Source organism: Parus major, chromosome 5 (assembly GCF_001522545.3).
Source record: "Parus major isolate Abel chromosome 5, Parus_major1.1, whole genome shotgun sequence".
Classification (NCBI taxonomy): Eukaryota; Metazoa; Chordata; class Aves; order Passeriformes; family Paridae; genus Parus; species Parus major.
In genome coordinates, this window is record NC_031774.1 from 55332188 (window position 1) to 55354183 (window position 21996).

Sequence of the window (21996 nt, forward strand, 5' to 3'; positions counted from 1 at the left end):
AGGGAGGGAGCGAACGGGGAGGGCGTGAGGGAGAGAGCTGGGAGCGAGCGGCGGGAGGGACCGGGTGAGGCGAGGCGAGGGTAGTCCCGCGCTATCTGCGGCGCCTCGCCTTGCCTTCCAGCGGGTTTCTCTTCAGGGGCTTTCTTTTGCCGCGGAGCTCCTATCCCCCTCTCCGCCCCTCAGACGAAGTCCCCCGCCGCCCTCAGCCCGCCCCCGCTCCAGCCGCTATGTCTCTCGGCCAGCGCTTGGCCCGGCTGGCCGCCCACCTGCAGGACCCGCGGAAAGTGGCCGCGTTCCAGCGGCTGTGCGGGGTTGAGGGGCCCTCGGGCTGGGCCGGCGGGGAGCAACGGGGGCCGGTGGCGAACGGTGGCCCCGCGGGCGAGCAGGCGCATCCCACTGGGAACGGGGCCGTGCCCGGCGCGGGAACCCCGCGGCGCTGGAGAAGGAGGCCGCGCCGAAACTCGCTGACGGAGGAGGACGGCAGCCAGGAGTTCGCCACTCGCAGCCGCTTCCTCTACTATCTGTTCAGCCTGGGCACGGAGCTGGGCAACGAGCTCTTCTACATCCTCTTTTTCCCTTTCTGCATCTGGAATGTGGACGCCTGGCTGGGCCGGAGGCTCATCATCATCTGGGTGTGGGTGATGTACTTGGGGCAGTGCACCAAGGATGTGATCCGCTGGCCGCGTCCTGCCTCGCCGCCCGTGGTGAAGCTGGAGGTCTTCTACAACTCCGAGTACAGCATGCCCTCCACCCACGCCATGTCGGGTACCGCCATCCCCCTGGCGCTCCTGCTGCTCAGCTACGGCCGCTGGCAGGTAATGCTCACACCTCCGTGTCCTCATCCGTGCGCTTGCCAAGCCCGGGCTGTAAGGATGTGGCAGACCTGATTTCAGGAGGAGAGATGGCTGAGTTTGGTTGGAAAATGTGAGATTCGTAGCTTTTTCCTTGCCTCACTCTTTTTTCCCCTCTGTGATTTAGGCGAGTGCTCAGGTAACGAGAAGTGTTCTAGTAATTCTGTCTTGTGAATGGAGGTTATGCTGGCTTTGGGGATTAGCTCAGCACGCATGAAAAGTTCGCGGTAACAATCTGCTTTTTGTTCCTGTCAGTTTTTTTCAGCTTGTCTATTTGCGCAAAGTTTGGATAAGCATCCAGTGTTTTTACGGGCATTTTGTCTTACAGAGTGAGAGTTTGGTGGAGAGCCAGTAACTAAAGGGCTTCTTGTTGATCCTTCTTTGCTTCGAGTCACTTTGTAGCGTCAGAGTTGTAGCTTTAGCCTTTTCTTTAACGATTTGATTTTCATTAACCACAGTCTGGAAATGATTCTGGTATTTGTACTTTCAGGGGGTTCTACAATCTATCAATTTGTTCATAATTAGCAGGAATTGATAATCTGTGATATTTTCAGCACCTTCATTCAGCAGAATCTCTAAAATCTGATTATTTTACTTGGGGTCAATAGATAAGTTAAAATAACACTGTTGATCGTCTGATTTACGCAAGCAGTGGCATGTGCTTTGGCGCTGGCTGCTGGAAGTATGGCAACAGCAGCAACTCCAAAGAAAGCACATCCAGCTCTAAATCACTGCACCGCTTTCAGCAGTAACTGAGGGAGAAGGCTTTCCCAGATAAATATCCAGTTAAGCGTTTTGCTGTGTAATGTTTAAGTTAGGCAGTAATTCGACTCTTAAGTTGTTAATGTTTAGTAATCCTTACTGTAATACTTGCCTGGTTTAAGTTGGATATAAGTCATGTCGGTAGAGAGAACTGCCTCTGATTCTAACCTTCGTGCAGGGGCTTAACTCCTGTCTTCCCAGTTGCTGGTAACAATCACCAGCTGTCTGCGGGCGCTGCCTGACACTTTGTGTCTCTATCTCGGATTGTAGAATGGGTGACTGAAAGGAGTGAGATGATTAAGGGTTAGAGATTTTATTTGGCCTCTTCAACCAAAGTTTACGTATCTATTTCTGCATGTGCCCAAAAGAAAGCTCTTAGGATTCAAGTTTGCTAGGAAAAGGTGAAGTATTATCTGCTGGGGTTATGGAGGCATAATAATTACATATAAAAAAAAAAAAATATATATATATAATATTGTCATGTTTTGTGAGTGTTTGAAACAAATACTTGAAGTTTTGCCACTGAGATGCTTAATTTTAAAGCTGTTTTTATTAAATATGTATATTTGATCATTGCTTGTTAGATCTGTAGGGCTGGTGTCAGTTGGAAGAACGAACTGGATTTGTACTTCTCTGCATGTGGGAAAGCTCATTTAGCAGTACCAGTCGATCAGCTTTGCACAGACTGATGTCATGTGTGCAGAGGAGAACCCGTCTCGATTGCCTTTATAGAACCAGCAAACAGGGTGTGAAATGGTGCTTTTGCCGATGAACCAAGTTTGATCTATGGTTTGCCAACCCTACCACTGCAGTCTGTGAAACATTCTGCTAATTGACTAAACATATTTACAGTGAATGGTAAAAAATCATAAACATTCAGCATTATTATTCATGTAGGACTGTGCTTAAGAAATGAAGAAGCAAAGTGTTTGAGTCTTGATTTTAATTCCTTTTTCTTAGAAAGTGAGTATGAATAAAAGACCTGTCTGAAACCAACTTATATAATTTAAAAATATTCATGTAAGAAAAAAAATCCCTTCTGATTTTTAAATTATTTCCAAAAATCAATCAGTAATTAGCCAATGGCATGTCAAGTCAATCATGTTTTGATTAATCTATAGAGTTAACCTTTCATCTGACACTTCTTGTGTCCTCCCTATTTTACTTCTGTTGAAAGGGAGTAGAACCTACGTGACATCTTTTTGTCATGGAAAATTTTTCTGTAAATGCTGTTAAAAAAGACTGACCTCAGAAGTTCTTGGAAAGCTATTAAAGATAAAGGAGTTTTTAATATGATTTTTATTAAATTCTACAAACTTATCAGTAGATGCAGGTGGCTAGATTTAAACCTGTAAGCAAACTTTCTGTATATATTTAGTATAAAGAAGCCTTACACAGAGCCTGATTGTGATGAGACAGTATCTTGGGACTATTGGTTCAGCAAATCATAGTGGAGCGAGGTTGAGGATGATTTCAAACAGATAGAGGTATAACTCTCTGCAGAGACTTTTACTCTGCAATACAGGCAGCTTTGAGTTTGTCACTTTGAAGTTTATACTAAACCAAAGAAAGCTGCTCTTGCTCTAAAAGATGTTACACCAGTGAGGAGGGAATCTCTTGTGTAGCTTATTTGCAGTTTGCTTTCAGTGATCTATGACGTCCTACTATTGTGTGATAGTTCTTTTCTGTCAAAGGCAATCTAGTTGGGTCTTTTTCATGAAGAACTTAGAGAACAGAGAAAATGTGCTCCTATTTTTCTAGGTGTGCCCCAGATTGTCCATTTAAAAACATGTTTGGCTTGCAGTAAGGTTTTTTCTTAACCTGTTAAGTTTGTGCTTTTCGATTTTTCAATGCCTTTAAGCAATCCTGTTACAATTATTTTCTTTTCACATGGTATTCAAAAGGATTTTTGACTATAGAATTAAAATACTTTCTATAAATGTAAGTAAAATATTTTCAGAGATAATGTATTTTAAAGATGGTTTTTGCAATTTATCACAATTAGAGACTTTGAGCATAGGGAATATTCAGTTAAACTGTCTTTCAGACAGAAGAGAGTTACATATTAAGGTAACTTTCATAATTGCTAACTGTTCTGTCCATTGTATCCAGTTTTTTTTCAGTTTCTTCTTGTATTATGAAAGCTTACTTTAAACTTTTGATTTTCCTTGCATAATCCATATATATTTGTTTCTTTATTTAATATGTTACATTTCTGAAGGGAGAGCCATTTATTTCAAAGACACTTCAGTAACCTTGAAATACAAGCTCATGTCAAAGACTAATGAAAATTTGGGAATGTTATAAATGTTGATTTTTTTTTTTCTCTTGTTTTTGAAGTGCTGGTACCCTGAAAGAGAACAAACACTTAAAAAACAGTGAGGTTATAGATCTTGATATGATGTAGGAAAAAGTAACCTTTCTCAAATTGGGGAAAACTTGCTTTCTTTGAAATAGTGACCGTTTGAGCCAGCTTGGTTTATATCATGTCCCAGATAGGGGGAGGAAGATACAGTGTGAACTGCTAATTATCCACAAAATCTCCGAAGGCTCAGGCTGAGACTACTGGAAAAAGTATTTTTTAATATTTTGATTATGTTGAACTGCTGATTTCAAATAGATGTCAAGATGTATTTTAATAGAAATGGTCCTTGATTTGGGATGGTACCTGAATGTGTCATAACTCTGCTGGCTTATTTTGAGGAGAAAAAATATATCAGCCAGGGGAAACAGAAAATTCACTTCTGTCTCAGAGTTCCTCCAGGAAGCAGCCTGGCTCTAGCAGTAGCTGTCTGCATTAGGAAATGATGGGTTTGCCCTCCTTCCTGAGCTCTGCATTAATGAGCTCAGTGAGGAACTGCTGACTCTCGCTGTAGCCACTGAGCAAACTTTGGTTGATATTCAGCAGGAGCCCAGAGCCTGGGCTGATGAGTAGCAGGCCTTTAACTAAATTAACCAATGCTGATTTACCTTCTGAAGCAGCTTGTGGTACTGAATATGACAGCCTTGTCCTCCCTGGGAGTGTGTCTGGCAATGCCTGATGTGCAAAGCCTGTCATCAGTGGGTGCCTTTCCACCCTGCTGCTGCTAATGGTGACCTGGATAAACAGCACAGCTAAATTCACAGTAGGTGCATCTATTCTCCAATGGCCTCTCTGATGTATTTTTCATTTATAGTTTTCATTTACTCAGTGCTCTTTTGACTCTCTGTGGTACCGGTTGTGTAAGACTGTTACGTGGTACCACGTGAAACTCCCTTCCAGAAATCTTTCATCTGCACTATGACTTTTATCAACCAAAGCTGGTGAATGTAATTAAATGAGATGGGTTTGACAGGATCTGTGTTGGGATTTTAGGGAGATCTCCATCGCTCTGTGGTTCTGATTGACCACTACTGAAGATTACCTCTAGAATTGTCTGCCTGCTCTTTCATTTCAAAAGGCTAAATTGTCTGATTCCCACTAGAAATAGGAAATAATTGGTTACTGGGGATGAATAAACAGCCTAATCACAACAGTGCTGTAGTGAGAATTTTGCAGAAAGGGGCACATCCTAGTTTTAAATGTCTGTCCTTGGTGAAAGGCTTGCATTTTCAGTAAGATTGATGTAATGATAAACTGGAAGCTGCACATAGAAAAAAACGTCTCTTACATACAAAATCTGTGTGCAGGAGCAAGTGCAGTCCCTCAGAGACACATCACTTCTCAGAGAAGCCCAAATGGGCTTTTGGCTAAACTACTAAAATGTTCAGAAGAAACCTTGGCAAAGAGATGTGTACATGCTTGTCTAATTGGTCTTCTTGTACATGTTTCTTAACAGTCAAACAAAAACTCTTCTGACATGGAAAGCACGGCTGAAGGGATGATATGAAAACACAGAATTACGCACACAGTGATTTGAGAGAAAGAGACTGGAATTTGGAGGGTCAGCACTGGCCTTGTCTTGTGTGTTTGAGATGTAAGGTCTTCTGTGGGCCATATTAATGTCTGTAGTTTGTAAAGGAAGCTGAAAAAAGTTGTTTGATTCAGGTGTTCTTAAAATTTGAAAAGAGCACAGCCAGTTCTGACAAATGTTACTAGGGAATCTCTGCCAGAGGAATACAACAGCCTGTCTTATTAGACTGTGTTGATTGTCATTGAATAGATTTTTCAGTTTTGCCTAAGCAAATCTTTCATTAATGTAAAGGGTCTTGAGGGAAAACATGTAAAAACAAATGCTCTAAGGTTGGATACAGAGTTTTTGATGGAAAGATATTCAAAGGGAATATTTCTTAAGCAGTTTTTTTTTCTTGGTGCATTGTATCTGTGTAAAGCACTCCTTGTTCTTTCAAATAGGGTGTGTTGATTCAACTGAGAAAACACTATTTTGCAGGAAAAATGTGGTTTCAGGTATTGGGGCATAAACAGAGCAAGCCATAAGTGATTCTTGCTAGCTGTGTTCAGAGAGGGATTATTTTTTTAATGACTGCAATGAAAAGAAATAACAAGCTAATTCCTACTGTTACTCCTTACTCTCTTTTTCAGATTAGGTGTAGCAGAAAATTAAATATTTTAACTTCCTTCAGGACTGGCATTGAAAAGTTTATCTTGGAATTTTAAAAAAAGGGTCTTGTAGTGCCATGTAACTGAGATTTTTATGTCTCTTGATATTAATGTTAGTCAGTGCAAGAAAGGAGAAAATAATTGCTAAATGTAGCTTAACCAGTGGAATTTACCACCTGGGCCATTTTGAAAGAAAAAGTTTATTTTTCCTAAAATGACTGACTGGTGGTCTCTCTTTTCTAACAAACCTCTTTTCCCTTTTCTTCTGCTCCCTTCACAAAATCATTTTTATGCTGTGCTTTTTGAAATCATCTGTCCAGCCAGGGTGCTGGAGTCATTCCCATAAATATTGATTATAGCTTTTCATATGACTATTGCCAATATATGGCCCAAATACCTTATTAAAAGCCTGGTGCAGCAAGTGCTCCTTGGATTCTTTCAGTGAACTTTAGCCCAGAATAATTGTCTCAAACTCAAGTTGGATTTCTGAGTTATGATACGATTTAAAAAGGTCATTGAATACTGAAGAACACTGAAAATATTAGAAAGTTACTTTGGAATTATTTGTGGGTGCTAGAAACTTCTCCAGTGTAGAATGTGCTTAAAAAAGGTAAGAAGCGAGCATTTAGAATGTCTTTTAATTATGTTCCCTTATGAAAGAAGGAATTTTCTGACCTAGGTCAAAGCTTTTAGGACAGATTGTTTCCTTATGAGCATTTTTAAACAATAGTTATGTTATTAAGACTCTTGGCAAAAAGATCAAGGAGAGGGAGGAGGATGGGGAAGGGTTTTGTGTGTAGTCCAGTCAGAAGTTTGCAAGCCTGTTTTGGAGGATGTAGTGGAATTTTCTGTAGGATCAGAGTTTTCTTTTAAAAACGTAGGGCATAAAGTTCCCAAAGAATCACTGAGAGTAGTTTCACTGCTGTTTTACAAATATGAATTTAATTCAAAATAAAAACAAGATTCTGGATAGGGGAACAAAATTGAGATCTGAAACACAATGAGTAGTTTATTCAGTCAGCTTTATCCCTAGCTTTGTCTTAGTATGTGAAGTTAAGAAATCAATTCTTTTTTATTTATTTTTTATTTATTTTTTAAATAAGATGCTTTTGGTGTGGGTTTCTTTATAAAAAAAAAAAAGAAAGCAGTATGCATTTCAAAAAACTCCCCACACTCAGAATTGTTGAGGTGGCATGTTAGCTATGGAGATATAAGGAGTTTTTGAGGATATACCGTAAGATGGTCTTAATTGAGGGCATGGAAACAGGGTTTGAGATGTTTGTATCCAAAATGGGCTGTTCCTGAATATCTGACTGAAAGTGACACCCAGTCTGTCACAGAACCATGATACATCAATTCTTTCATCAAAAAGAACAAGCTGAGAGAATGAAACCTGGTTTCTGTGTCTACCTCTCCCAGCTGTGATCTCTGACAACCTTCCACACCCTCATCTGGACGGACATGTGATGCCAGTTTGCCTTCTGATACTTAAATGTGTAAAACCAACAGTGAATCGGGGAAGAGGATAGAAGTAAACTTGTGATCATTTGTCATTTGTGCCTCTGTAGGTCTGATCTGGCATGCCAGGAGCCATGGGACTAAAACTGCTGGAATTCAGGTGTCTTGCTTTAGTATCTTTCATTTAAGTAAAGACCTGAGTCAACATAATGAAAAGCGCTTATGACTTTCTTCCCTGAACATTTGATATGAGTTTATATTCAGGTTTTCACATTCCTCTTTCATAAAATGTCTTAAGTAGAAAACCTAGTAAAAGCTGTTCTTTTTTTTCTTTGAATATTCATTTGTAATTGGGAGAGGAGATTTCTGACATCTATTGTTGTAAAACAGTATGATTATAAGGCTTGCTGGTACCTCAGCCTTGCAGGCAACAATTTGAAAGTAAGTTTATGGCATCAGCATTTTTTACAAGGATCCAGGTGATGTCCCCTGTTCGTGGTATGACTCGGCATGCTGTGGAGCTCAGAGGTGTGTGGGAGTGCTGATATTCTCCTTCAGTCACCTTGTGCACTTAACCCTGCGTGTGAGGACCAAATACACCTTACCACCGCAGGGCAGATATTAAGCAGGTGCTACCAGGTTGGTGTTCTGGGAGTTCCTCAACCCAGTGGCTGCTTTAAAAGGTAGGAGTGCTAACAGGCCAAGGAGGATGCAGGGTGTTTGGCTTAATTTGTGATCAGAACTAGAAAGGTGGGCACCAACTCCTTTGGGCCTTCTGTGATAGGGGAAGAGGGTGATGGTTCTAAACTGAACAGAGGGTTAATTTAGATCAGATGCAGGGAAGAAGTTTTTTACTTCTGGTGGTGAAACACTGACACAGGCTGCCCAGAGAGGAGGTGGATGCACCATCCCTGGAAACATTGAGGGCCTGGTTGGATGGGGCTCTGAGCAACCTGTTCAGGTTCAAGATGTCCTTGCCCCTAGCAGGGGACTTGGACTAGATGGCTTTGAACTGTCTCTTTCAACCCAAGCTATTCTACTCTGCTTTGCTACAGAGAAACTAAACTAACCCATGTCCTCAGATGGTTTAAGGGATATTTATTCAGCATTAGAGTGAGATATGACAGAGCCAAATAATCATTCCAAAACATTCTTCAGAGCTGGAGTTTCTGTTTCTTTCTTCCTGAAACACTCCTCCCCTGTGAGTTCCCTGACAGCAAGCATTTCTTCTTTCATTTTCAGAATTGCTGTAGTCTTTCTGCTGTTTACAGTCATCTGCTCAGGACTTCTAAAACAAGACTTCTTATCTAACTATTTCCTTTGTACTCCTTGTTCTCAGGATTTTGCTGTTTAGCTGTACCAACCTCTTCCCTCCCCCAATTCCACCCTCTTACCCACAAGTATCATGAACGGCTGCTGAGCCTGGCACTTCATTCATCTTTCTGCTAAAGCTCCAGCCTCTGCTTCTGTCAGGTACTGCATGTCATCACTGCAGAAACAGGACAAGTCCTTATTTATTAAAGAAAAGCCTTATCTCTGGGCTCTGAAAGCACCAAAGATGTGTATCAAGAGACAAGGATGGACATACAGGGTATCAAGTGATGGCCAAACAGTTTGAAACTCGAAGGTGCTCCTTGCTTCAGAGGCCACAGGGTACAGCTGTCCCTGCACAGACAGCATTTCTGCTTGGGGAGTCCTGTGGGAGGGAGGGAGAGTGGAGCAGCACTGTGCAGGGAGGGTGTGTGGTGGGTGCAGGCAGCATTCCTTCTACCCTGAGGCCTGTGCAAAGGGAGAAGCACAGTGGGGCAGAGGGATGTGGCTGCACTTGTAAGGTACCAAAAGGGCTGCTTTTGTGGCTGCTGTAGCAGTGTTGGTATCTGATAACTCTGCAATTGTGTGTATGTGTGACAGAGTTATGGGTGCATTGCCTGAGATTAGCAGAGTTCCAAAAGGCAGGAAACTGAATTTGTTCCTTCATCATTGCAGTCAGAAATGAGTTACAAGTACACAGTTCTGTTTAGATTCAGTTTGTAGATGAATGTGATAGAAGCAAAGACAAATGTTGCTACAGGAAGTAGAGTTTAGTCTAGATGGAACACAGCTATAAACTGCGTGTTTAGAATTTGTTTTAATGTGAAATCTTCTTCTTATGTGAAATGCAAGCTTCCTGATTTTCTCTTAGTTTGAGAATGGTTATTTTAGGTATGTCATGCAAACATGGTCCTGGAGTTGAGAATTCAGGGAAGGTTGGAAAAATGCAGATTTTGGAACTTTACAAATCTGTTAAATGGCCCTCACAGAGGACACAGAACTTCCTCCAGTAATTTTAAAAGTTTTCTCTAATCTGTTCGAAATTCTACCCTTCAGGTTATCTGTAAAAGGAACAAAGGAAAGGGAAAGAAAACTGTCTGTAATTCTTAGATTTTATTTCTAGGTTTGAGTACATCTAGACTGCCTGTTTATATTGAAAATGTTTATCGTAGGAAGGAAAGCAATTTTGGAAACTTGCCATTTTATCTTGTGACTGTGTCTTTTATAGAATAGTGGCAAAAAAGGAAGCTGTGTCCTCTCTTGTAGAACATTTTGCAATAGTGGGGAAAGTATTTCTTACCATGCTGTAATATGTCAATTAGCATAGTTTTATCCAAAACCTGAGAAAGCTAAAAAACTATGTTTCTGATCTGTGATTATTATTATTATGAAACTATGTAAGATGTGTGTTTATTAAAGGTAAGTATTTTATTTTTTCCTGGTAAACAGTCTTTATTAATAAAATGTGACAAGACAAAAATAATTTGAAGTAATTATTTCATGATTTTTATTTAACAATATATGGTTTGTAGGAGGAAACCTATGTGGGTTTGGAAAGAGCAAAAAAGATTACTGTTTTAGGAGTTTCATGCTGATGTCCAGAGATTGAGTCAACGATTGCAGAAACTCTGAAACAAAGAATTGAGGAAGGAATTTAATTTATTTGTAATTTTTTTATGAGTTTCTCCTTTTCAGGAAAAAAAGTGAAGCCACTCCATTCTGCCTGGGTAATTGCTAGCAGTACTGGTATGTGATGGAGCTGCTTCACCTGGTGTAAAACTGTTGCACAGTTTAACACCCTTGTCTCTGCCTATGTGGTCAGTTTGGGATATCAGAGCATGGCAAGACAACTGCTATTCGTTTCTTGCTGCTTTGGAAAGATGTGACCAAAGCACTGAAATTTAAATAGTTTGAATGCAGAGAAGAGGGGGGAAGGTTGAAAGCTTGGCTTAATGGTGACTTTATGAAAAGGTGCTCTGCTAGACCTGTGGAGGCTAGGGCAAAGAAAAGGGTAAGCATCACTGGCATTAAGTGGAATTAATTAGAAAATACTCATAGAGTGATTTTTTTTTTATTTTATTTTTTCCAAATTGTAATACAGTTTCTGCATTTTTCTTCCCTACCAGTATCCCCTTATGTTTGGACTGATCCTGGCATTCTGCTGGTGTTCTTTGGTTTGCTGTAGTCGAATTTATATGGGAATGCATTCAATTTTGGTAAGAAAATAATCTAATCTTCTACTAAACTTCTGTTTTAATTCTGTTCTGATTTTATAAACTTCAATCACATTGAAGGTTTTACAGGGCAAAATTGCATACAGATGTATTTTTTGGAATGTTCTACCATACAGAAACAGCAGACTTGCATTTCTTTAGCATAGAAATTGATAAAATGGCTAAGAGTGGCTCTCATGCTAAACTTACACTTATCTTTTACAAACTAAATCCACAATTGAAACTTAACAGGTATTTAATGCCATTTTTAGTGCAGAAATTGATGACTGCTCTAAAGTGTAGACTAAATTTTCCTCTACAGAGTAGAAGTCATTTTGCAGAATAAGAAAGTGGCTGTTAAAGTTCACTCCACATTGGCTGCTCAAAGCATGAGCATTTCAGAGTGCTAGAGTTTCATCTAGCAGAGTTTCTTAAACCAGGTAACATAGTTGTCATCTTGGAAAAACAAACTCATTTATTAAAAAGAATTAAGACTCCCAGACTGAAACACAATTGTATGCAGTGTAAAAATGAGAAAACAAGAATACTACAAAGTGGTAATTGCAATGGAGGTTGCTAAAGATGTTTTTGAGGATCACATGCTAGAAGAAAAGCTAATAGACAGAAAAGGGTAAGCCTGGTAGGGAGCAGAAAAGCTGGTAGATGAACACAGTGTAAAAGGAACATGGGAAAATAAGGCAGCTCAGAAAATCTAAATGACATTTTTGCATCAGTAGTTAGGGGGCTTCCCAGTCTAAAGCCACTCTGTCAAGGATGATGTGATGGACCAATAGTTCAGCTGACACAAAATGTCACAGAACAGTCATGCAACAAATAGTGAGCATGCAGACAGGGCTGTTTTGGAGTTTCACCTCTGAATCCTCTGCAGAGTTTGAGGGAATTCAGTTCACCTTGTGGTGCCTGCAATATACATCAACCACAGTGCCTAAGTTTGTGGGGAGTAGGTGGCAAATAGAGCAGAAAGTTTTTGTAGCTTCTGAAATGAACAAGTCTGATGTTTATATCAGTCAATTTTATTAGAGCTTTTATCAAGCTTTCAATTAGTGGAAGCAAAAACAATTTACTGAAGCTGGAGCAATACAAACTCTGCTGAAGTCCCACCTCTTGGCTCATGTGGAAGAGCTGATAAGCATGAAAATGAAGGCAGGTTACTTTGTAGTGCTTGGATTGCACAAATTATTCTTTAACAATCAAAGGTGACAAAAGTAGCAGAGAATTCCATGCAGCTGAGTGATCAGTCAACAGTTAACTGAAATTTAATGCTGAAGTAAAAAATAATTGAGTAACCTTTTCATTAAGAAAAGACCTTTAAAAACAATAGTAAAACTGAAAATCACAGAGGTTATCTCTTCCTCTCCTTTAATATTTGGAAACAGTTCACATTCTTCGAGCATTGTTAACTCTGAAGCTGGAGTGGAAAGTTGAAGCTGCTCTAGTTCCTGGCTGCAGTGGTCCTTGACTGCTGCACCAGCTGCTGCTGCTGCTGCCAGCGTTGGGTGTGTTGGTACCTGGGTCCTCAGCGCCACTGTTGAGCTATTTCAGCAAACTTAAGTTGGCAGAACATATTTATGGGCTGGATTTGTGCTGACTGTAGGTTGGAGTGCCCTGGCCCTGGACAGGGATCAATGTTGCCAGCAGAAAAAATCCTAGAAGAATCACAGAATAGTTTTGAGTTGGTAGAGACATTTAAAGATCATCTAGTCCAAGCCCTCTGCAATAAGCAGGGACATCTTCAACCAGAACATGTTGCTCAGAGCCTCGTCTGACCTGACCTTGAATGTTTCCAGAGACAGGGCATCCACCACCTCTCTGGACAACCTCTACCAGTGCCTCATCACACTCATTGGAAAAAAAAAAGTCTTCCTTATATCCAGTCTGAATCTCTCCTTTCTCAGTTTAAAACCATCACCCCTTGCCCTATCACAACAGGCCTTACTGAAATATCCAGACCTGCAAGTTCCACAAAGGATCCTTTGATCGTAACTTCATTCATGATCTGGTCAGGATGCAGGTGATCTGTTAATAGGTGATCAAATGCAATTCCTTACCTTATGTTTAACATAAGAAAGATTTAATTTTCTAAAAGGGAGAAGATTGCAATCCATAAGTTGCTTTTAACACTAAAGCAGCTAGTCTTGTATTCTTGCTAATGTAACTTGAGGGGTTTTTTTTTAGATAGCTATTACACTGAAACCATATCTTTCTCTTCAACAGGATGTTATTGCTGGATTTCTGTATGCTATTCTTATCCTGGTTGTCTTCCATCCAGTTGTGGACCTGATTGATAACTTCAACTTAACTTACAAATACGCACCCTTAATTATCATCAGTCTTCATTTGGCCCTGGGCATCTTCTCTTTCACCCTGGACACGTGGAGCACGTCACGAGGAGACACAGCTCAGATCCTGGGCTGCGGTGCCGGCGTGGCCTGTGGCTCTCATGTCAACTACGTCCTGGGTCTGCAGCTGGATCCTCCTCCCCACGCCTTGCCCTTGTCTCTGTCCTCCCTCACCGTGACTGTGTTTGGAAAAGCCATCCTGCGGTTGTTGATTGGAGTCATCATTCTGTTGTTAACAAAAGTGGCCATGAAGAAAGCCACGATTCCGCTGGCGTGTAAAATATTCCGCATCCCTCACGACGACGTGCGGAGAGCCAGGCAGCGCATGGAGGTCGAGCTGCCCTATCGCTACATCACCTATGGAATGGTTGGGTTCTCCCTCATGTTTATTGTTCCTTGCCTCTTCCATTTCATTGGTCTTTCCTGATGCAGTTTGATCACTTTGAGTAGGGAGAACTGAGCTAGTTGCTTTTTGAAGAGGTGCACTAGTTTGCTAAGGGAAGGCCGGCTGGCTTGGCTTTAGCAGGGTCTTCCTATTAACAGCAATACAAAGCAGGCAAAGCATTTAAAGGGCTTTGCACATCTCTGGGGATGGTTTAGGGCCAGCAGTCAGGAATCAGTCCAGGAGAAGTGCTGACCTCTGTAAATGCTGTTTTTGGACTTACTGCTGTAACCAAGTCTGTGTGTGTGATGCAGTGAATGTATCTGGGATGGCTGCCAGTCTGTACCTGTGTACACTCACACTTCAGCAGCAATGTCTGACAGCTCATCAGAAGGCTCCATTCACAATTTGTTTGCCATTTCACAGTAATTAGTTCAAGTCATTGGACCACAGACTGTTAAATTTGCTTTCTTGTATTCTTTCCTGAAGTCCTGCTTCAAGGTATTTCAGCTAATAGTTATTTCTAACGGACCAAACTTGTAATGAGGTTGAATTTTTCTAAATAAACAAGGAGAAGCCTTTTTCTTTAGCCCCCTTTGCAGAGAAAAATGTCTGGATTAGCATTGGTAGATATTGCTAGAGTATATAATTCAGGTACTGTATTTTATGGTTTAATAACTGTGCCTTTCTGTTGCTAAATTAAGAAATGCCATATATACTGTGATGTAAAAATGCCTAATTTTATTGAAAATCCTATGTAATTAGGCAGATATTAAAAAATTTTAGATTGTCCATGTTGCTGACATGGTCCAAGTTAACCAGAATGTTCAGTTTTTCCTGATCGAAATTGCATAAATGAAATGACCCAGGAATTGTGTCCTTGAGCTCAAGATATTGTAAATGAACAATAGTCCCTTTTGTAAGTATTTTTAATGTGTGTTGTAAGTTACTGCAAGAGGATATATTTTTCTGGAGATTGTTTATACTGTGGATATTCAAAATTAATTATTTAAACATATAAACAATAAAATCCCCCCATTCTGCAAAGAAATGGGCTTCACTTATTATTCCAAACTAATCTAGAAGGACCACTGCTTTTAGGTATTTGGTTAGAAAATATAATACTTATTCTAGAAAAATTTGTATTTTTATGCATTAACATACTATATTTAAAGGTGGTAATCACTTTTACCGTATTTAGATAATTATAAGACAATGTAACAATTAAAGGAAACTTGTAATCATTCTGATTGACAGATTGTGAGCAGTCAAGACAGTATGGTCAATGCATGAACAGTTTCTGATGTCTAAATTTGACAGGATTTTGTTATGTGCTTTTTGGCTTTTCATGATCCTTTTCCATTCAAGTGTAATTTCATGTGCCTTTTAGCGGTTTCATTTTGTTTTGTTCATGTGTTGCCTGTTCTTTCCACATCAGCAACAGTTACTGCAGGAAGTGCTGTCTTACTGTCTGACCAGACACGAATGACTTAGTTTTGTATTGTACATGTTTTTCAGGAAAAACATCATTTGGTTGGGAAATATGGTGATTAGATAGAATGCAAAGCCTACAGTTTTTGTAAACAATATTTGTTTTCAGAAAGTTTGTGTTGGAGATGATATCTCCAAGCTGTTCATATGTAGTTTTACAAAATTAACTTGACTTTCTTTAAAGCAGACAAAGTTGATGGTACGCTGGCACTGGATGATGTGAAAAACTTTTCTGGTGCATTTCTCCAGTGCATCCTGAATGTACTGCTATGAATGTATTCAAACTGAGGTATTCAGAACTGAGAGTGTTAAACAACTTCCATAGCTGAAAAGTACCCAGTAGAAAATGGTTAGCTTGTTTCAGTGTGTATTTCTGGATCTGATTTTTCTGTCTGTTCCTCTTTTGCAGTTCAATGCTGAATGTGCAGGAAAAGGTAAATTGGTTTCTGGGATTTTGAGAGTGGAATTTCCACTGATTTGGCTTCACACACCAAGATAGCCATTAAATAAATAGCTGGGGGAATGTACACAAAATGCCTTACGCTTAGAGCCCTAAGCAAGTGGTATATTTTCAATTATATTCAATTAGTCTGAGGACTGTTAAAAATAATAGGATAACTTTCTCTGAAATTTAGGGCATATTCTCCTTAAATATCCTAGCTTTACAGTTTATAGCAAAAATGTTTAGATTTTAGCACAGAAAAGGTGAGCAAAATTAATTTTTTAAGGTACATATTTGACTTCTAGAAACTTCAAGTTTACATCATAAAGAGCATAATTAAAGCTGTATTTTCTAGCTGTGCTTGCTCTCTTGTAGTATTAATGAAACATGAGGTGTACTGTGGAGGATCTGGAGGGGGTGAAAAAGATCACACCGAGCTTTCAACAGGCTAAGGAAAATTGCACTGTAGCTTATTCTACTGTCATAAATGTATTTTTTATATTTTTATACATTACATTGAGTAAGTTCAAAATGTCATGTTCCATGTACACTACCCAGGAAATGTCCATCAGAATGTTTATACAGCACCTTCAGCAACTACTCCACTGAAGTTTACATGAGAAAAAGTTCTATTTTCATGTTTTATAAGGGGTTAGGCTCAAGAGGACAGTTAGCACAAAATCTCATGCAATATGGAAATAAAGAATCGCAGACATGCAAATGCTTAAAAATCCATGTAAAGTATTTGTATTGTATAATTTTGTTTACTAATAAGCTAAGCTTCCTTGGAATTGGGCATAACAAAGCAGCAGGTAAAACTAGAGCACTTTCTTTGCCCTAATCTAAGAGTTGAACATGAAAAATGTTTCTAGTGTGAGAACCAGCTGGTACCAAATTCTTTTATTTATAAAGTTAACATAGCTTTAAAAGGTAGTCAAATGTCTTTCCAGAAAGACAATATGCTTGAAACCCTTTATGATGTGGTGATAAACATCCTGCTAGTGACCTCCCTCAGTCCCAGAGAGAAATACTACTTTATAGAACCAGGTATAAATGCACATTTACTACAAAAAGCTGCAGGCTAAATTTGCCTTTTTTAATTATTGTATGAAATAAAGCCAACAGGCAGGTAGAGAGCAATTTGACACAAATTTAAGTTTTAATTTAAGTTTAAAGCAGTCTCAGAGTAATTTGCATCTCTTCAGCCTCTTGGAAAAGAAGAGGTTTTCCAAGAGGCTGAAGAGATGCACATTACTCTGAGAATGCCTTAAACATAGGAGTGGGATTTTTCTGACCTGGCCCTCGGTCTGAACTGATGTGTGCATTGCATCTTGGGTGAGTTTTAGAATCTGTTATTTTGGAAACAAGTTCCATGTTTATAAAAAAGTGCTACTTTTGCTTTCTCCTCTGAGATCACCTGTGAAGGTGTTGAGTCTCTGATCAGGAGGTGGAGGAGTGTCTTTTAAGGCAAATTGGCAAACCAAAGGGAGTTGGGTTTTGTTTATTTATTTGGATTTTTTTTAAGGTTATGTACAGCATTTCTCCTGGAAAGAAAAACCAAACAGAAAGATGCATTTCTTTTAAAACAGCATCTCCAAATGTGATATGTGGCTTTTGTGTTGTTTAATTTTTTTTCCTTACCAGAACAGTGTTAAATTGTCTGGATATTAGAAGCTAATATGTTATGTTTTCTTTTTTTAATTACTGTTTTCAGTATTTTTTTTACTCCATTTTTTGCTTATTTCTGAGGGAGCACCCAGAACTTCTGTAAGCAATTGCTACTTATGTAAAGATTGTAATTTTGAACTTGTAAATAATTAAGGTTTGCTAGCTGCAAAAATATATAAAAACAAATCCTTGCATGCTGTAAGTAAATATATCTGTTGTGCTAAAAGTTGTTTCTGTTTCAGTATTTGCTTTCTCAATTAAAAAATCCAGTTTTCACATACAATACAGAAGATATTTAATAATTCAATGGTATGAAGGGGCATTGCTGTCCAACTCCTGCTAACTTTACTGGGAGTTCTGCACTTGGTTCTTTCCACAGGACACTTAGAATGAGTCCTGAAGGGCAAGTCTGTGCTGTGACCTGTGAGCAGGCTCAGTGTGTGTGAAGTGACTTAGCTTCTAAATGTGATAGCCTTGCTTTTGGGTGATTTTCCTTGTTAAAATCACACTTAGCCCTGCTTTTACAAGATTTCTAAAGGGCATAACTTGGAACCTCATTCTCTGCAGGTGGAACTGGCTGCACATTTCTAACACTCCCCCTTTGTACCACAATTCTGTGAATAAAGAGACCCCAGAATAAAGTCAGTAGATAAAATGAAAGGAGAATTTATTTCTTGGGGTATTGTGACTCAGCTTACTGTAATTGATTCTTGAGTGGTTCTTTGGTCTGATGTAGAATGCTTGTCGGTTATATAATTTATTTCTGTATTTTACAAACAACTTTGACGAAGCTTAACTTTTTTGTTGAATGACTTCTTGCCAGACTTCATTCTGCAGGAAAGCTTAAGTGACCTTTTTGTTTAAGAAAAAAAAAATGTCTGTTTTAAAATTTACTGCAAATGATTTGTCAAATTGATGGATTAATTGGGTCACTACCATCGTTGTTCTTGCAATACCGAACAAAGGCAATGAAACCTGAATTTGGAAACAAAATATGATTTTGTGTGGCAGAGAGGACTTTGGGACTAAAGAAAGCACTTTAAGTGTTCTCTAAAAAGCAAGCATCTCATGCTGGTTTTGAAGCAAATTTAGCCATGCATTAGAAAAAATTCTTTGCTCCATTCTGCACCAGAAATTATTTGCTTGTTGGTAAGAGGCCTTGTAAGAAAAAGAAGGGAGGGAGGGTGTGCTTGCAGTGTATGATCAGTAACTGTTCCTGCAGGATCAAGGGAGAAGAGGGTACATGGGATAATAGTACCTTAAAGATACTGACTGGTAAATGTAAATAATTCCCACCAAGTTGGAGAATTTTACTAGTCACTGAACTTTGACTAAATTAGTCACTAGTTTTCCCACAAGTTTATTTTTGTTAGAAAGTGTAATGAAAGATAAGTGATATTACTGAAATGGAAATTAGCTCTTAATACAATTCTAGGTATCTAAAGTATCAAAATTGAAAAAGGTCAGTTTAGGAGCAAGTAATGGGAACAGTAAGAATAGAGTCTAAAGGGGGATTTTGTATTAAACTTAATGCACTTAAAAATTATGCCAAAATTTGGCCTACACTTGATTTATATAAAATCTGTAGTACAATATAGATATATATATTTAATATTGTGTTTTGGAGTTTAATTTTTTTTATGTATAGATTATTTTTTTCTTGTTACTGCCTTCCCTGATAAAAGGAAGTGTTGATAAAATACAGACCAGCTTTGTCTGAATAAGGTAGGGCTGTATGTTAGTAGCCTTTTGGGAAATAATGCAGTTGTAACCCAGTCTTTCAATCTCTTGGAGAACTTGATTTAAAAACAAACCAAAACATTTGAGGTGCAAGCCCTGAGTTAGTTGAGGATCACATAATGGTTGCTGTACCATAGTGTACAACTGATGTTTTAAAAATTAATACACCAGAACTTTTTGTTATACTCTTGTTAATTATTTTGTACTCATTGTACACTTTCTGAGTTGTCAATTAATACTTAAGCTTATGTTGACTGGTAACCGAAGTGTCTAACTTCATCTGCAATGCGTGGGTAATAAACTCCTGTTGGATTCAGTTGTTTTATTGTCTTTATTCCTTCCAGTGCTCAGGGACAAGATTTGAGTTCTTGAATGGATTCAAACCCCAAAGTTTGTTTTCTGAAAATTCTTTTTCCCTTAAATGTGTAAGGCTGATTTGATGCAGTAGCTTAGCAAACATAAGCAGAAAGTACATTCTGCTTCCGTGTCAGCTGAATTATTTAACCCAGCACATTTTTTCATCTCTCCTGGTATTCCAGTAGCCATAGGTGGGTGGGAATTCCTGCTGTAGAGAGTTCAGTCCTGGTGGATAATCAAATCCACAACTGCCTTGGGAAGATTGCCAAAATAACGCCTGTAATGAAGAATTCCTTTGCAATTGCTTACCTCATGCTGTTAGGTAAAAGGATGTAATCATGTTTGCCTCCTATAGAATGATTAAATTTCAGAACACGATGACCCAGATTTCTAACAACATGCAAAAATTTTTGAACTGGAAATTTAGAGATGCTGTTTCCCATGATTCACTGTATGCAGCAGGTACTTTAATAATTTGCTTTAGGTGATTTACTGTTTGCAGCATTATTCATTCTGTAATGACCCCTGATTGCTTAGTGATTGTTGCTGTGGACTGCAGTACATCAGCTGCAGATGCTGAAACTCTAAATTAAATAAAGCTTTTACTCAAATTGACACTTTCAGCTTTAAGACTCAGAATATTTTCTCTGAGGTGATGTTTATGGGACATAATGCTTTCTCTGATCATTTTTAATAAGGTTTGAAGGTGTAAAAGTTGCTAATCTCTTTAAGACAGTGGTAAAAGCACAGAGTCAGCAGGCCTGGCATTCAGAGTGATTTCAATCTGATGGTAATTAGCACTGCACTGTGCTTGCCTTGCAGCAGCAGTTCAGATCTTTCTGATGCACTGGCCATGTGGCAGTGCTGGTATTGTGTCTAGACTTCAGGCTGACTAACCTCACTAATTTATAGTTGAGAGAAAAATAATAAATGCTTTGGGCCAGGTTGGCTCTTCACACTTAGTGGCCTGTTTAGGTACCTTTTTTCAACCTCTGGTTGCCGAGTTTTCTTTCTTGTCAGTGCAAATAAGTGACTGTTTTAGAGTTTATATACAAGACACTGCAGTAGTTGTGCAAGCACCGTATTCTAGGATCAAGAGTTCTGAAATACACATCTGATACAGTGGCCTGAACTTGGGATTTTGGGGACCAGTCTTTTGTAAGTGATCTCGATGTCAACCTGTCTCAGTTGGGGTAAGGAGATCAGACACTGAAGCAAAAGTAAAGATGGTACGTACCCTCCCAAGAAAAACCTGTACAGCCTGTGGAATCTGACAAATCTTCCTTCTCAAGGAACTGCCCCTCCCAAAAGGCCGTGAGCAGCAGATCTGAGCTGCTTCATAATGCATGCCTTTTACATTCAGGAATCTCACACGTGGGTGAGCTGAGGTTCTTGGGAAAAGCCAGCAAGAAGGGTAATGGCCCAAGCTTTGCTCCACTGTTTTGGCTCTGTACAAGTACCGAAAAACTGAGAGTGCATTAGGTGAGCTGTGCACCTCAGGTGCCCTCTGGTACCCCTCAGGTGCAAGGAAGGCTCCTGCTTTAGTGCCCAGCTTGAGCTTTCTGCTTCGGGGAGGAATCTGGAATTCTTGCCACTAACAGAATTGCCAGTAAAAAAATCAAATTTCAATATGTAAACCCCTAACAGGGGTGTTCAGGTAGTGAGGAGGACCAGGAAAGCAGAAATACATGTCTGCAGTCTGTTTTTCCTACCTGAACATGCCTAGAACATCCTCTTGGGCACAGTTACAGGAAACAGGGAGGCTGAGGAGGAGCAGGCAGTGCACGGCCCAGGTTTTCCTTTCAACAGAACCCAATATAAAGTCTTAACCTGGCACCCTGTGCACTGTTTCCAACAGCAGCATTATTAAAATGAAGAATTGCTATAATAAAAGAGATGAAAGACACACAGCTCTGTTACTGCAGGATGAAGGAAGGTTATGTAAAGTCAGGCACTGCTAGCTCTGAGCTGACCTCTAAAAATGGTGTCCTTACCCAACAACTTGACTTTGCAATCAAAACTTCTTTTTGTTGTACTATGTAATTAGAGTATATAATTTAAACAGCCTTTGATTTTGGTTTATTAAATGTTTATTTAGCACTAAGTGGCAATTAAGCATTGAAGTGCCTTCAGTAAATCCCAAAACTTGATTATAATCAGTCGTAATAAATTTGCCTCACTTGTACACTTGGTCAAGTTCTGCAGACAGAACTGCCAAAAAATGCCAGGGAGAGGTTTGTGAGCTCCCACTCCCCCTTATCACCAACAAACAGAGGAGAACTGAAAAATGAAACCAATAAGCTGTACCTTTAAAAGATGTTAAAAATAAACCCCTTTCTCCAGTAAACCACATTAACTTCTGCTACTTCAGCTGCAGGAATCTGCTGATGGAGTTATGTTCATTGATCCCTGGTATGCAAC

The 21996-nt window shown here is 39.4% G+C and overlaps 1 protein-coding gene across 1 annotated transcript; it reads left to right on the forward strand.

Annotated features, from left to right (window-relative positions):
* Nucleotides 1–227: 227 nt before the first annotated feature.
* On the forward strand, nucleotides 228–19534 carry SGPP1 (sphingosine-1-phosphate phosphatase 1). The gene is made up of 3 exons (XM_015631854.1): nucleotides 228–815; nucleotides 11049–11138; nucleotides 13371–19534. The coding sequence occupies exons 1-3, from the start codon at nucleotides 228–230 to the stop codon at nucleotides 13920–13922; spliced, it is 1230 nt and encodes a 409-aa protein (XP_015487340.1). The 3' UTR covers nucleotides 13923–19534.
* Nucleotides 19535–21996: the final 2462 nt, after the last annotated feature.

Coding starts and splice junctions, on each gene's coding strand:
- SGPP1 (XM_015631854.1), top strand. CDS start 228: ATGTCTCTCGGCCAGCGCTTGGCCCGGCTGGCCGCCCACCTGCAGGAC. Junction 816..11,048: donor TCAGCTACGGCCGCTGGCAG/GTAATGCTCACA, acceptor CTTCCCTACCAG/TATCCCCTTATGTTTGGACT. Junction 11,139..13,370: donor TGGGAATGCATTCAATTTTG/GTAAGAAAATAA, acceptor TCTCTTCAACAG/GATGTTATTGCTGGATTTCT.